This window comes from Notolabrus celidotus, chromosome 19 (genome assembly GCF_009762535.1).
Source record: "Notolabrus celidotus isolate fNotCel1 chromosome 19, fNotCel1.pri, whole genome shotgun sequence".
In the NCBI taxonomy this organism is placed as follows: Eukaryota; Metazoa; Chordata; class Actinopteri; order Labriformes; family Labridae; genus Notolabrus; species Notolabrus celidotus.
In genome coordinates, this window is record NC_048290.1 from 11,363,817 (window position 1) to 11,376,837 (window position 13,021).

The window sequence follows — 13,021 nt, forward strand, 5'->3', positions numbered from 1 at the left end:
ATGTAATGTAACTAAGGGAAGTGTTGGTCCTGACGCCAGCCCTGCTGTTGCTATGCAACTATTAGAAACCAAACTTAAAGTTGAAGTAGACATAAATTTAACTTCTGGGTGTCATTAGTGTACTGATGAGACATTTTTCCTCTCTCTTTTTGCAGCCAGCACTACGATGTTAATATGACAAATATACAAATATACATGTGGTTGAGTAATGAAGTCAAACTGAAAGAGTGATGAAGCCTCAGCAGGACGTTTAAATGAAAAATAATGTTTTTCCAGCTGCCTTCATTGAGTCACTCAAGGTGTAGTTGTCATGTTGGATGTATGTTTTCCATTCAGCACTGCAAGAGGATCACAGCTGTCCTAGTTTCTGTTGCCTTTTTTACTTCTGATCAAATGAGTTGAAAATCCAGTAAATGGAAATCACACAGAATCCCGAGGTTTCCCTGCACAGCGCTCTTTGTTTCTCGATGATGTAACTAACCAGAGATCTGGCAGTTTTCAGCTTCAGAACAGAGATACAAACTTGTTTTTTTCCTGTGTGAGATGTTGTAGCAGTGACAGAGCTGGTAGGAGGCTTGATTATAGATGAGTATACATTAGACCATTTTAAACGTATCGAGTAAAAAAAACTGCACCCTGGACTCCCCAGAGAACTCATTATGAGGAAGTCCCGCTTGTCACCCAGCTCTACAGCTCTGGGAACGACGAGACTCGAGTTCCCACATCAAACAGCCTCACTGTCACCACACCCGTCTAAGCTTAGTGAGGAGCTGACGTCTGCATGATTGGAGGAATACCATTAAGCTTACAGCGTGGAAATAACAGGCCAGCTGGCACTCGATGCAGATAGTAGCATCAGATGGTGGAGATGTTTGTTTCTTTTTCAGTTATGAAGATTCAGATGCTCTATGAGAGAGAATTTAACTTTAATTATTTTTACCAACTTGTGAACCAATGTAATACAGTCAAACTTTGGTTGTGTAATTTGGTTTGGATGCATGTAGGAGGCTTTCACATCTAAATTATGCCAACTGTTAAAAAAAAAAAAAAAAAATCACAAATTTTCTGTTTGATGTTGATTTAAACCTGGAAAGTAGTTCTTTTGAGCCACCTGGATGTAACAGAAACAGGTGCAAACCCCAAATGACACAACATAAAGTGGATGAGATTCAGTTGCTAGTAGAGAGTTGCAGAGACTCAACAGAAAAGCCTCTTAAAAGTTGATATTTGCAGTCATCAGTCAAGAATTCCTGAGTTTAATATCACTCAGCAGTACATAACCAGTCTTTTGATTGAGGTTCCTGCAAGCGGCAACCTCTGGTCTCAAACTATGAAGCCCATGCGAAAGTGTTATAAACTGCAATTCATCGAAACGGTTCAGAAGACATTAGGATTAAGAGTTTTTGCCCAAATAAGGACATGACTGACTTGACTCCTGGACGGGAACACATAGATATTGGCTAGGAGGCTCAAACTCCGCCCCTTTACGTCACACTATGCCTTGTTGAGTTCCGCATTACCAATATGGCCGCCGTCGATTGGCTTCAAAACAGCGCTCAGGAACAGATGGGTGACGTCACGAATACTACGTCCATTATTTATACAGTCTATGGTTTTCTGTCATTTGAGTCAAACATTCCCTCTCTTTTTGCTCTGTTTTGGTCCCTACCACCTACCTTAAGAATTTGGCCTTTCAGCTGCTAAGTGATCCAGTGTTTTGACTTGCAAGATGAAGGTAGTGTTTAGTTTTGGATAGCTAAATAATGACAAGATAACTAGCTGTGAAGTGAGGGCAGCTCTGTGTTGCTATGATCTCACTGTTTCCCCCCCAGTGTGTGCATGTCCTCTGCATTTATACCTTATTTTCTCGTTCTGTAGTAGGTTTAAACTTCCAAGGTTTAATTGGGTGCTCCTTCTCTTTCAGTTTAATCAACGCAGCTCTTTGGTAACAGACGTGTGGGGGCTAATACATCCTTAGACCTTGAAAAAAGTAGTATTTAACCAAATTCCTCTCTGCCATGGTCGTACACTGGATATTTACAGACCGTACATGGGAGGCCATGTGCCATTGTGCCTCCCTTGTCACTGCCCTCCCTGCATTGTTTGAAGGTACCAGTTGTGTGCCCATCTGTGCATGAGGCCACTGTCGGGGGAATGCCAGCTAGCATGTTTACCAGCTCCATGGTTTGTTTTTGGCCTCCAATGTGTGTGTACAGTATTTGTGTGTGTGTATACAGGGATATATAGTGTGCATAAAGAGAGCCTTGATGTGTGCTTGCTCGCTCGCTCGCCAGGATGGAAGCCCGCTGTGTTGACTTCCAAGATTTCAAATGTTTACATAGAAAATATTTACAATCGGGATTAGGTCTTCCTCTTTTCTCCTTTCTCTTGTGAACTGATTAACACGCACAAACACGCACACTCGCTTAATCCCCCCCACGCATGAGGCCTATTTTTAAATGAACATACATTCATATATCTGATAGACTTGTTAGGTCTGCCCACTCAGGGTGTTGGACTTGTTTACAATGCTACATTTGAGTTTGTCTTTGCTGGTCATTATTGAAGCCTTTCAATGTCCTGGTATTTAAAAAATGTCTGTTTTTCTTCTAGCTGTTAGAGTCTACAGATGTCAAAGAAGATGCAGTCCTCTGCTGTTCCATGGAGGTATGAGCCATGCACAATCACACACACATGCACAAATACATATGTCTTGTGTCTTTGATTTAAAATAAATGAGGCTAGTTTTAACACCAAATCAAAATCCAGTTAATATCAGAGGAGTTGATGCAGGGAAACTTAAGAGGCACATTAAACCCACTTTGATGCTGCAGTCTCCAGCATGCATTTTTCTGTGTTACCACATCTTTAGCTTGTTTGCTTTGTTTTGATTCAGAGGTTAAAAATTGATACATGGTTGCATCTTTCCCTTGGGTCATTTTGTGGTCACATTGCATTGTAAAGCCAAAGCACACATCACCACAGGGCTGTCTCTGCGTAGGTGAAGTAATGCCATGTGTACTGGCCTTACATTGCATCGTGGGAAGCCAGTGTTACGGTCTGTAGAGTGACCCTGTTATCTGGTGATTTTCAGACGTATGTGTCAGTGGTTGTTGTGGTTACAACAGCTGTTGAAACATGGAAGGTGTCCTTCTGAATGCATTCAAGGTTAGTTTTATTATAATGTCAAAATATACTCATCAGATATGTCTTTAATGCGAGGCAAGGCATTTGCGAGAGACCCACCCAGCTGAAAGTCGCCAGTTAACAAGATCATTTTTTGAGCTGAAATACTGTCTCCCCCTAGTTAAATTAGCCAGTTAACCTAACAACAAAATAATAAATAAATATTAGGGGTGTAACGATTCTTTTAAACGATTCAATTTGTATCACAATTTGTGTTTTTTGATACAATTAAAGGGCTATATTGCTTCATTTAGAACGATACGATCCAAAACGAATCTGTGACTTGAAATCAATTCAGTAACTCTTTAGCCAAACAATCAACCAGTGTGTCTGAAATAAATATCCTAATACTGAACAGTCCTAGATTCCTGTTGTTGCTGTGATGTTTTTCGCCCGAGCTGAGTTTTGGCCTAGTCTCTGACTAAACTCCTGGTGAGGCCTGAGGCTTCTGCAGAGCTGATGTTACCTTGCACTGCTGCTGCAGCAGGAACGCTGCACGAGGTGCCTGGATGGTTGGCGTTGTGGGAAATCCCGTGGCGCCTTAGTAGGTGCTTGGATAGATTTGTCGTGTTGCAGAGGTACTTTACTTGACCTTTACATATCCTACAAACAGCGAGGGACTTATTTAGAACACCTCCACCTTTGCTAAAGCCAAAGTGTTTACACCATAGACTGTAAATAAAACTGCACAGCGTTGCTCCGCCTCTTCCCGTTGTACAGTTCTGAAGCCAAAAAATCCCGCTCCTGGGCGCAGCCATTGTGCAGCCAGAGCTTGTGAAGCCACTGTAACGAGCTCAGCCTTACAGCGTAGCGTCACAAGACGCTGTGTGTCCTTTGAAGTTTCCCTCTACGGCGGCTGTGAATCAAAGGAAACCCAGAAGTAAAACCCCGTTTTTTAAACTCTAATAAATAACGAAAAATAAACTTTTCAGAAAAAAGAGGCCTTGAACACAAAACAGTCAAATAATAACTACATATCACCACAGCATACGGATGTGAGAAACATTCATACGACGTGTATTTATTTATTAAAGTTTGACTGAGACGAATTTTTTTACCTATACTGCTGCCAGCCACCAGGGGGCAGACACATTGCTGAAAGCTTCACCTCCAGCCGAGCAAGATGCACCCCTGGTTTACACACACTGGACCGTAATGGTGGCTTGATAATTTCTCGCTCAATGTTTTGTTGTCTGCTGGCGCGTGGCGATGACATCACAGACAGACGTCCAGAAGGCCAACTTGCCTAGCACAGATCGATGGAGTCGGATCATCAGAATATAAATCTATACATCCATGTAATAGATGAATCATTACACCCCTAATAAATACATATTTTTATGAAGTCAATATAGCTCACATACAGTTTCAGATTAACATTGAGAACCACAGTCAAAACAATGAAATAAAAAGTGACAATGGTAACGAAGTACTGTGCATCAAAACTGGTTGAAGAGAAGAAAGAAAGTAATACACAAAAATTGTTCAAAATAACATGGAACAGAACAAGACTGTAATTACACTGAATTACACTCCTGTTTTTATTTATTTATTTATTTTTGTATATTTTATTCTATGTATTTGTTATTTACAAATGATTTATTTATTTCTGCTATTATTATTATTATTATTATTATTATTATTATATATTTTTTACCTTTATTTGTCATTTTCCTGTCTGTTTCGGGTGTCGGGTGGCTTGGGGGATGTACATGTTTGTGTTTGTGTTTTTACATATCTGTTCAAAATTAAGAAAAAATATATAAATAAAGTTCTAAAAATAAAAAAATAAAAAAAAAAAACAGATGAGAAAATAATAAAAGAAATAATCATAAAAAAATAACTTTAAAAAACAGAATAAAATCAATGAGATAAAATAAGTAAGGACAGAAAGCAAAATTGAAAATCAGTTCAAGTTAAAAAGATCAGATAAATATAATTTATAGATAGGCAGAGTTCCACAGTTTTGGTGAATCTCGGCTCCCTTGTTTTGTTCTGCATCAGAGTACGATAGCTGTGTTCACGTCTGTCCACATTATTCGAGCCAAGGAGGAAAACGGCCCATGATTCAGAATAATATCTCCAAACAATCCAGATGTGAAAGCACCATGAGCACATCTTCAGTATTCTTAAGCTCAGTGGGTTATAAATATTCAAGCAGCAGGTGAATTGAAGTAGAATTGTGGATTAAGATAAAGCCTGAACTGTATTTATCGCTCAGTGCAGCTGTTGTTGTATAAAAAGAAGGAAAGAGTGTAAGTATGAAATATTGAACAGATGTCCAAACCTCCACAAAATCCATCAAAGAACAACAAAAACATACCAGCTGAAAGTAAGAGAGCAGAGAGGACAGAGACACGTGAACTTTGGTTGGTAAAGAGTAACAGGGTGCTCACAAACACAAGCAGCAGACTCACACTAACACAGCTCTACGGCCACAGGGTGTGTGAGCCTCTGCTGTCTGACTGTATCCACAGTAACAAGGTGCCAGACACTGTTTTGCTCTCACTAGGGGACACACGCACACTTTTTCTCTGACCTCCTGCCTCCTTACACCCCCTCTTTCCTTCCTTCCTCCTCCAGCTGCAGAGTATGGGGCGCCTCCTGGAGGAGCAGCTCCCAGAGATGATGATCGAGCTCCTGGCCACCGTCAGGGACAAGATGCTCTGTCCGGCCGAGTCCCAGCTGACCCGCTCACTGCTCATGGAGGTCATTGAGCTGCACGCACACCGCTGGAGCCCGCTGGAGGCTCTCACCACCCAATACTACAACCGAACCATCCAAAAGCTCACAACCACCACCTCAACCACTGCCTAGGTGCCAGCTGCCCCGGGAGGAGAAGAGACAAGACCCCCAGTGACGTTCTGAAGATGAGCTTCCAACAGATTTACCAAAATAAAAACATGAACACATTTCTCTTATACATAGATAGATTCAAGCTTTACATGGGGGTTCAACTTAATTTTAGAACCAGTCGTTTCTCTACAACCACTGCTGAAAACCAACCATACACCATTGTTCGCACTGAGAGCTTTCAGAGCAACACTGTATCTGTGTTCAAACCCTGAGAAGGGTATTTGACACACATTCGCAGAATAGTGCAGAGTGATTGGCCAGTAGGGGCGAGCTTGGCCACACAGAGTCCTAGAGCTCGTCTGGCAGAGGGATAAAGGAACAGAGAGGGGTCACCCAGGGGGGAGGAGAAGAGGGGGAGAGGGCAGCAGCCTGCCCGTAGAGAATACGGATATCCCAACCTAAAGATGAATGAGGGATGGAGGGGGGGTGGGTCGGGCTAGTCCGTGTCAGTCTGTTCATTGTGCTCATTTGCCCCACCACCCTCCCCCCTTCTCTCTTTCTCTCTCCTCTCCCCCTTCCTCTGTCTCTCCGTCAGCCCCTGGGGTCTGTGTGGCTGATAAAAGAGGAGCAGGAGGAAGAGTGGAGGAGGAGGAGGCAGGGAGCAGACACGGTGCTGTCTGTCTGGGCCGTCTGCCCCGCCGTCAGGCCAGGGGGGCAGCAGGTCAAAGGGCCTCACTGTGGAGCTCCCCCCCAGCTCCCTCAGCGCTCCTCCCTGCCTTTGTCTCCCCAAACTCCCCCCACCAACACCGCCTCACCCCCCAGCAGGAAGCCTTTTTATGGGGATGAGACAGCGGGCCTGCTGGGCCGGGCTGGGCCCAGGATAAGGATCAGGCCGGCTAGAGCAGGGTGGCAGATGGCTGCTTGAGCCCATATGAGACAGGACACCCCCTCTGGCACCCTGACTCCCTGAGCTCGGGGTGCTGTCACCCACAGAGGGTGTAACGGGGGCGCAGCATTAGAAAAGCATTAAATCAGACACTGCTTATAATTCTTTTGTTTTTGTCCTACAGGGGAATGTCTCTTCTCCTCCGCTAAGCCGTGCATGTCCATGCTTTGTTAACCACATCGTTGATATTATTATTTTTTTAATCATTTAGTGTTTCTATTGTCGTTTCATTATGAAGTCTTGTCATTATGAAAAGGTGTATGTATGAGGTGTTAGCGGTAGGTAGGCCTTATTGCACAGGTGTGATTTTTTTTTGCACTGTTTGGAGGCGATTTGCTTTAAAATTTCAAACGAGCAAAACTTTGAAATTGAATCAGTGCTTATGGATGAATCTAGAAAATCTCATTAGTGAGAGAGACGTGCTGAGGGATATTAGGAAGTTTTAACAGACTGTGGCCTTGTTGATCTTACATTTCTTTTAGGCGCGCTCTTGTTTCAGTGGAGGGCATGCCGAGGACTTAACAGTTGGACTTATTTACATCTTTCTGTTGCTGAAGAAAAAAAAAACGAACTGAAGAGGAAAAAACATTGATGTGACGACAAAAAAAAGAAGAGCATGGCACATGGAGAATCCAATAACATTCTCCTTCTCAAGCCATTCTTTGCAGTGGACATTTTGCAAGTGTTTAATATGGACTGTACTTGATCTTGCTTCTGTTTTTTTGTTTTTTTGTTTTTTGGGTTTTTTTTTGAGGAAAACTACTATTAACCTGTGTATTTGAAGAAGACAATGACGAAAAAGAAGAAATCTTATTGTATGACCTCATTAGCTAGTCATCTGTGGGACCTTATTCCAGCTAACTATGATATTGACGTATCAAGCCAATCATGTACCATTTGTAAATGGGCTCTATATATTAATCTGCATTCAGTATATTTACAAGTATTTAAAAACAGTGATAGAGGAGCGCAGTGCAACAGAGATGTTACACACAGGAAGACTAGAGGTTCTCATGCATTCGTATCAGAAACTAGCTCTTTGTTTGGGAGTAGTCACACATGCACATGTACGCACATGAATACACATGCCTAGTTTCCCATTGAATCTCTGTGGGCAGTTTAAGTGTTTTTGTATTATTTTCCTTGTCTTGCATCAAGAATTATGATCCCATGTGGTAGAAACACACCCAGAAGATCAGTTTGAAAAGAATGGTTGATTTAAAGCTCAATTATTTTTGGAGGTGCAGCGTAATCGTCTCTAACTGTGTGTCTGCTTACCAAGTGATTCGTTTTATTGTTTGTTGTCTTTATTTTATTTCTAGGATTCTATTTAAATTATATTTAGCTCATTTATATAAATATGTATGATTTCAAGTCTGGTGGTTTTTTTTCTTTTAGGACTTCTAAAACATCCATGATACCTAGCTTGCTGGCGAGTGTGAGTGTGGTATTACTGTGTTTTAGTTTTTGAAGAAGAAGAAGAAAAAAATTCGAAACCCACCGGTGAGTTTCCATTATGCAAAGAGCGACACGCTCTCTCAGCAGATGGGGGCAGGTGGGGATCCCTCCCTCCCCCCCACCACTCCTTGTCTGTGCCCCGCGTGCCCTTAGACCCCACTGCTCGGGTCACATGACTCACTCGACGATTGAATGAGACGCACCTTCATTTGCATATTCTCATAAATATTGAAGAAAAAAAAAGAAGATAAATGAGGCTCCGGTGAGCTGTACGAGACGTGCTGTAGGTTGGTTTTAGTGGGTCATCAGTGAGCGCTTGTTTGATTTGTTTTTCTAAGCAACTGAAAAATAAACTAACAGGACAAAAAAAAAAGTGACTGTACAAAGTGTGTGTGTGTGTGTTTTATTCTGTCTGTGTGGTATCATAAGAGATTCACATCACAAAGGGCACACACACTTGTTCCTCTGCCATTAACGTAAAGACTGCGTAACTAATCCTTGCACCACAGTAGGTCATTATGCAAACTATTCATACACAAGCACACTGGAAGTCCTCATCTACATGTCTTCGCCTTAACATCGTCACACATTAAACACACCACGCTTCAGAATATTAAGTGTGTGTGTGTTTCTGAGTGTTGCAGCTCGTCCTTGGCCTGTGGTTAGCCCTGACACACGCCTGGGGCTCCCCGATTGTGGGCGTCCCGATGGGGGCTCTCAACACTGAGGTTGCCTCCCCACTGAGGGCCCTACTACTACAACCTTTAGAACGTCCTTCAGCGCTCGCTCACATCAGTCAACGTAATCCCTTACATTTAAATGTATTTGACAACACTGTCAATGTACCACAAACACCATGAGAAGCTTTTTTGTTGATGGCTTTATGAATGATGGTTTCCTCTGATTCAGAATAACAAAGCATCTACTATAAGCCCCTCTTTATCATCCCAGGGACAATAGATCAGATTATACAGGAATAGACCAACTCCAGCAGCATAACAAATGTAAAGAAGGAGATTAATTCAGCTGGAAGATGAGCGGGAGAAATCAAGTAAGGGGGGAAGAAATGGCGACAGACAAAGCAGAAGAAACGCTGAAGGAGGGAGACGTATGGATATATATAGAAACGGCTGGATTTTAGGACAGTATGGGGGAGCCTATGGAGGGAGAAAATGCAAATGTTGGAGGAAAGACAGAGGCAGCCCTGGCTGACAATTAGCATCACGGTTAATTTTGCTGTGTGCAGTGAAAACAGACAGTTGAACAGGCGAGTTAGCCCTCAGGGAGGATGTCTCAGTGGCCAGCTTTGCCACTGGAGCTTAAACTGTGAGATACATTAGCTGTGTTTCAGATTTATAATCTGATCACATTACATAGAGACGGTGATGTTTGGATGGAAGATCAGTGACACAGATTAAGAGACAGAAAGACATGTTTGGACTCCACAATGACATGAAGGACCAGGCTGTATTAGTGAATATGAGCCGTTTCTTAAGTTCATTTTCCAAATCTCTGCAAAGGTTAATGATGAGGACCAGCACTGAAATGTTAGGTCACATAAAAGATAATGAATAAACTGCCAAATATTCACTGGTGTCAGCATCTCAGATGTGAGATTTTTTACTTGTCTTTGTCATTTAAGACTGACAAACAATAATGCATTATATTTTGTGCTAGTTGCCTGTTGAATTATTTCAGCATCAGTATTCAGTTTATTTGTCATCTCGACATGGTCAATTCTTCATAATACATCCAAAAGCCTCGTCCTCGTAACATGGAGAATAAAGTAGTCAAAGGTGCAAATCAACCAATCAATTACTCAATCTTTATTCATATAGCCCCAAATCACAACAAATGTTATCTGAAGATGCTTTACAAACAGAGCAGGTCTAGACTGTATTCTATGTTAAGTTATTAACAAAGAACCAACATCAAGACAGGATAAGATCCAGTCCCCCCTCTTAGCCAGGACTCAGTCTGATCTCATCTTAATCCACCATGAGCAGAGTACTTTGCAGCATTTCGCTATTTAACGTACTTTATTAATCCCCAGGGGGGAAATTCAATTTTTTCACTCGTGTTGTTTTTTCGGTCATGCTACACAAAGTTTTTTGGTATATACATACAATCAATCACACACACATGCAGTGGACTGCCATCAACCAGCGCACTGCCTTGTTCAAGGGCACCTCGGCAGTGCCCAGGCAAGTGAACCAGCACCTCTCCAGTCACCAGTCCACTTGCCAAACTTCGTCCATACTGGAACTCGAACCGGCGACCCTTCGGTTCCCAAGCCAAGTCCCTATGGACTGAGCTACTGCCAGCAAGGACAAATTTTCTTGAACAGGCAGAAACCTCAGGAAGAACCAGACTCGTGAGAAAACCATCTGCCTGGACCAAATCAGTACTGTAGCAAATTCCCATGTCTTTGAAGAAGATAACCAAACAAACAGAAAAGTACAAAGACAACAATGACACATGCAAAACAAGTGACTGACCAACTAAGAGTCAATTCATTAAATTTGCAGACTGAGTCATCTATTTCTTCTTTAACTTTCTGGCTGACGTTAGCCTTTTTAATATCGTCAGTTAAAGAAGCAATATTTACGCCCCTGTAACATCACGCCTTTGGTATGAGTGTCTCAGAATGTGCTGGCATTGGGGGTTGTAACAAAGGCGTTACAGAGGCCAGACAGGATCACTGTCCCTGGCGAAAGCAGACAAGACTGAACAGTGCTGTGTTTGCATGTCTGAGTGTGTGTGCATGTCTGAGTGTGTGCATCTGAGGAGCTCCTGCTGTGTGTTAAGCTCTCTTGCTTCTACGACAGCATAACACAATGTGAAATGACCCAATAGGACAACAATATCACACCGATGTGGGATCAATATGAAAGTACAAAGGCGTGAGAGTGGAGCTTTGTTATGATGCGTGGTTATTGAAAAGGGCTCACGTCTGATGCTCTGTGAGCTTAAACATGTAGTTAAATTTTGTACATCCAGGAATTTGACTCTTCTGTATCAGAGGACCAGATTTTATAGAAAGCAGATACTCGTCTCAGCGGTGGCCTTTCTGCAATATTCCAATGCTTCATTGACTGAAGAACCGATTCACTGAGAGAGCAAGAAGCAAATAATCAATGAAGAACATAATTAGTGGTATTAGTTTGAGCCCCGATACGGAGCATAGAATAATGAGTGATTCTGACTAGAGCTCTGCCTGCCTTCTCTGCTGGTATTGATAGATGAATGGATTTGTGTGTGCATTCGTGTGTGTGTGTGCGTGTGTGTGGTTGTGACTCACACCAGTGCCGTCCATTGTTGGAGCCAGACAAAAGCCGACTGCATCTCAGCTGGCCTTGATGACGAACCAAAGCCGAGGAGGGAGGACACTCACGTTAACATAACTGCTCACACACTCTCCCACAAACTTAACACAAACGCGAGTGTTCAAGTTTCTCCTCCAGGAAGTGTCTCACATCCTCACTTGTCTGATGGCTCACACACTGGGTGGTTTTTTTTTCTTTTTTAACATTTTTTTGTTTGCGCCCTCTTGTCTGCATAGTGTGTGCCTTTGATTGATCAGCACACAAACAAACTGGAGGAGAGTGCTGCTGCAGCTTCTCCTCTGTTTGGTCCGAGGGGTACTGAGGGCAGATATTGTGTAAAACAAAGTGGAGTTAAAACACACGAGAGCATCCCCAGATGTTTTCCTGCAGTACGCTCTGCTGTGGGAGAAATCAATAACTGTGGGCTACGAAGTGGTTTTAGCTCGCTCTCTTGACCTTTCCATCTCGGCAGCAGCTACAGCGCTCCAGTTTATTCCACTGCCCAAAAAACAGACTCTCTCTCTCTCCCTCTCTCTCTCCCTCTCTCTCTCTCTCTCTCTCTCTCTCTCTCCACTATATTTGGATTCAGACGTTTCATTTGGACATCATGTACTCATTCTGCAGTCTGATGTGGAGCTCATGGCTACATTTCTTTTATTAAAAGTACTTGTAATGGTACATCTAGTACCAACATTTCTTTCTAGCAGCTTTCAATCAAGATCTTTGTGTTACTTCAATTCATTCAACTTAACATTTTGTCTTTGCTCCTTCTGTTTTTCACTATTTATAGTGAGAGGATTTATTATCCGGCAAGACTTCTCCGGTATTTGGTGTAGGTAGCTGTCTCTGTTTTTAACTAATGTGCTGTGTTTATTTTCCAAAACCATACACAATACAGCTGACCGCAAAATGTTCTCCAAATGTATAACATGAAGCAGTATGAAAAACTTTCATTTAATAACTAAAACAAACTACCTATAATGGTATTGGCTGGATTCAGAAGCTTTAACACACACACGCCAACACACACAAACACACACACACACACACGCACGCCAACACACGTGTTTAACTGGAAAAAAAAAAGAATTTCTAGGAAAAGTCAAACTCAAGAGGGGAAACTGGAAAGCCATATTTCTGCTTCCTGGACTGGCAGGAGAGGAAATGATGTCATGACCTGCCCACTTCCTGAATGAACTATTCCAGAGGTCCTCTTGGTAGGAAAGCTACTGCGACACTAAATTAACAATATTATTGGTTTCTGTGGCTGCGAATGCACTCATACTCCATGAAGTCATTGACACCAGCA

At 42.4% G+C, this 13,021-nt stretch overlaps 1 protein-coding gene and 1 long non-coding RNA gene across 4 annotated transcripts in view; one reads left to right on the forward strand and one right to left on the reverse strand.

Annotated features, from left to right (window-relative positions):
- ctif (CBP80/20-dependent translation initiation factor) overlaps positions 1-6,109 on the forward strand; it is a 64,767-nt gene extending 58,658 nt beyond the window's left edge. For both annotated transcript variants that reach the window (XM_034709223.1, XM_034709224.1), the window contains 2 exons: positions 2,614-2,667; positions 5,770-6,109. In XM_034709223.1, coding sequence (XP_034565114.1) covers positions 2,614-2,667; positions 5,770-6,003 — 288 coding nt within the window. In that variant the 3' untranslated portion in view covers positions 6,004-6,109. The remainder of the gene's footprint in view (positions 1-2,613; positions 2,668-5,769) is intronic.
- Positions 1-13,021, reverse strand: part of LOC117830896 — a 63,589-nt gene that overhangs the window by 3,974 nt on the left and 46,594 nt on the right. The window lies entirely within an intron of this gene.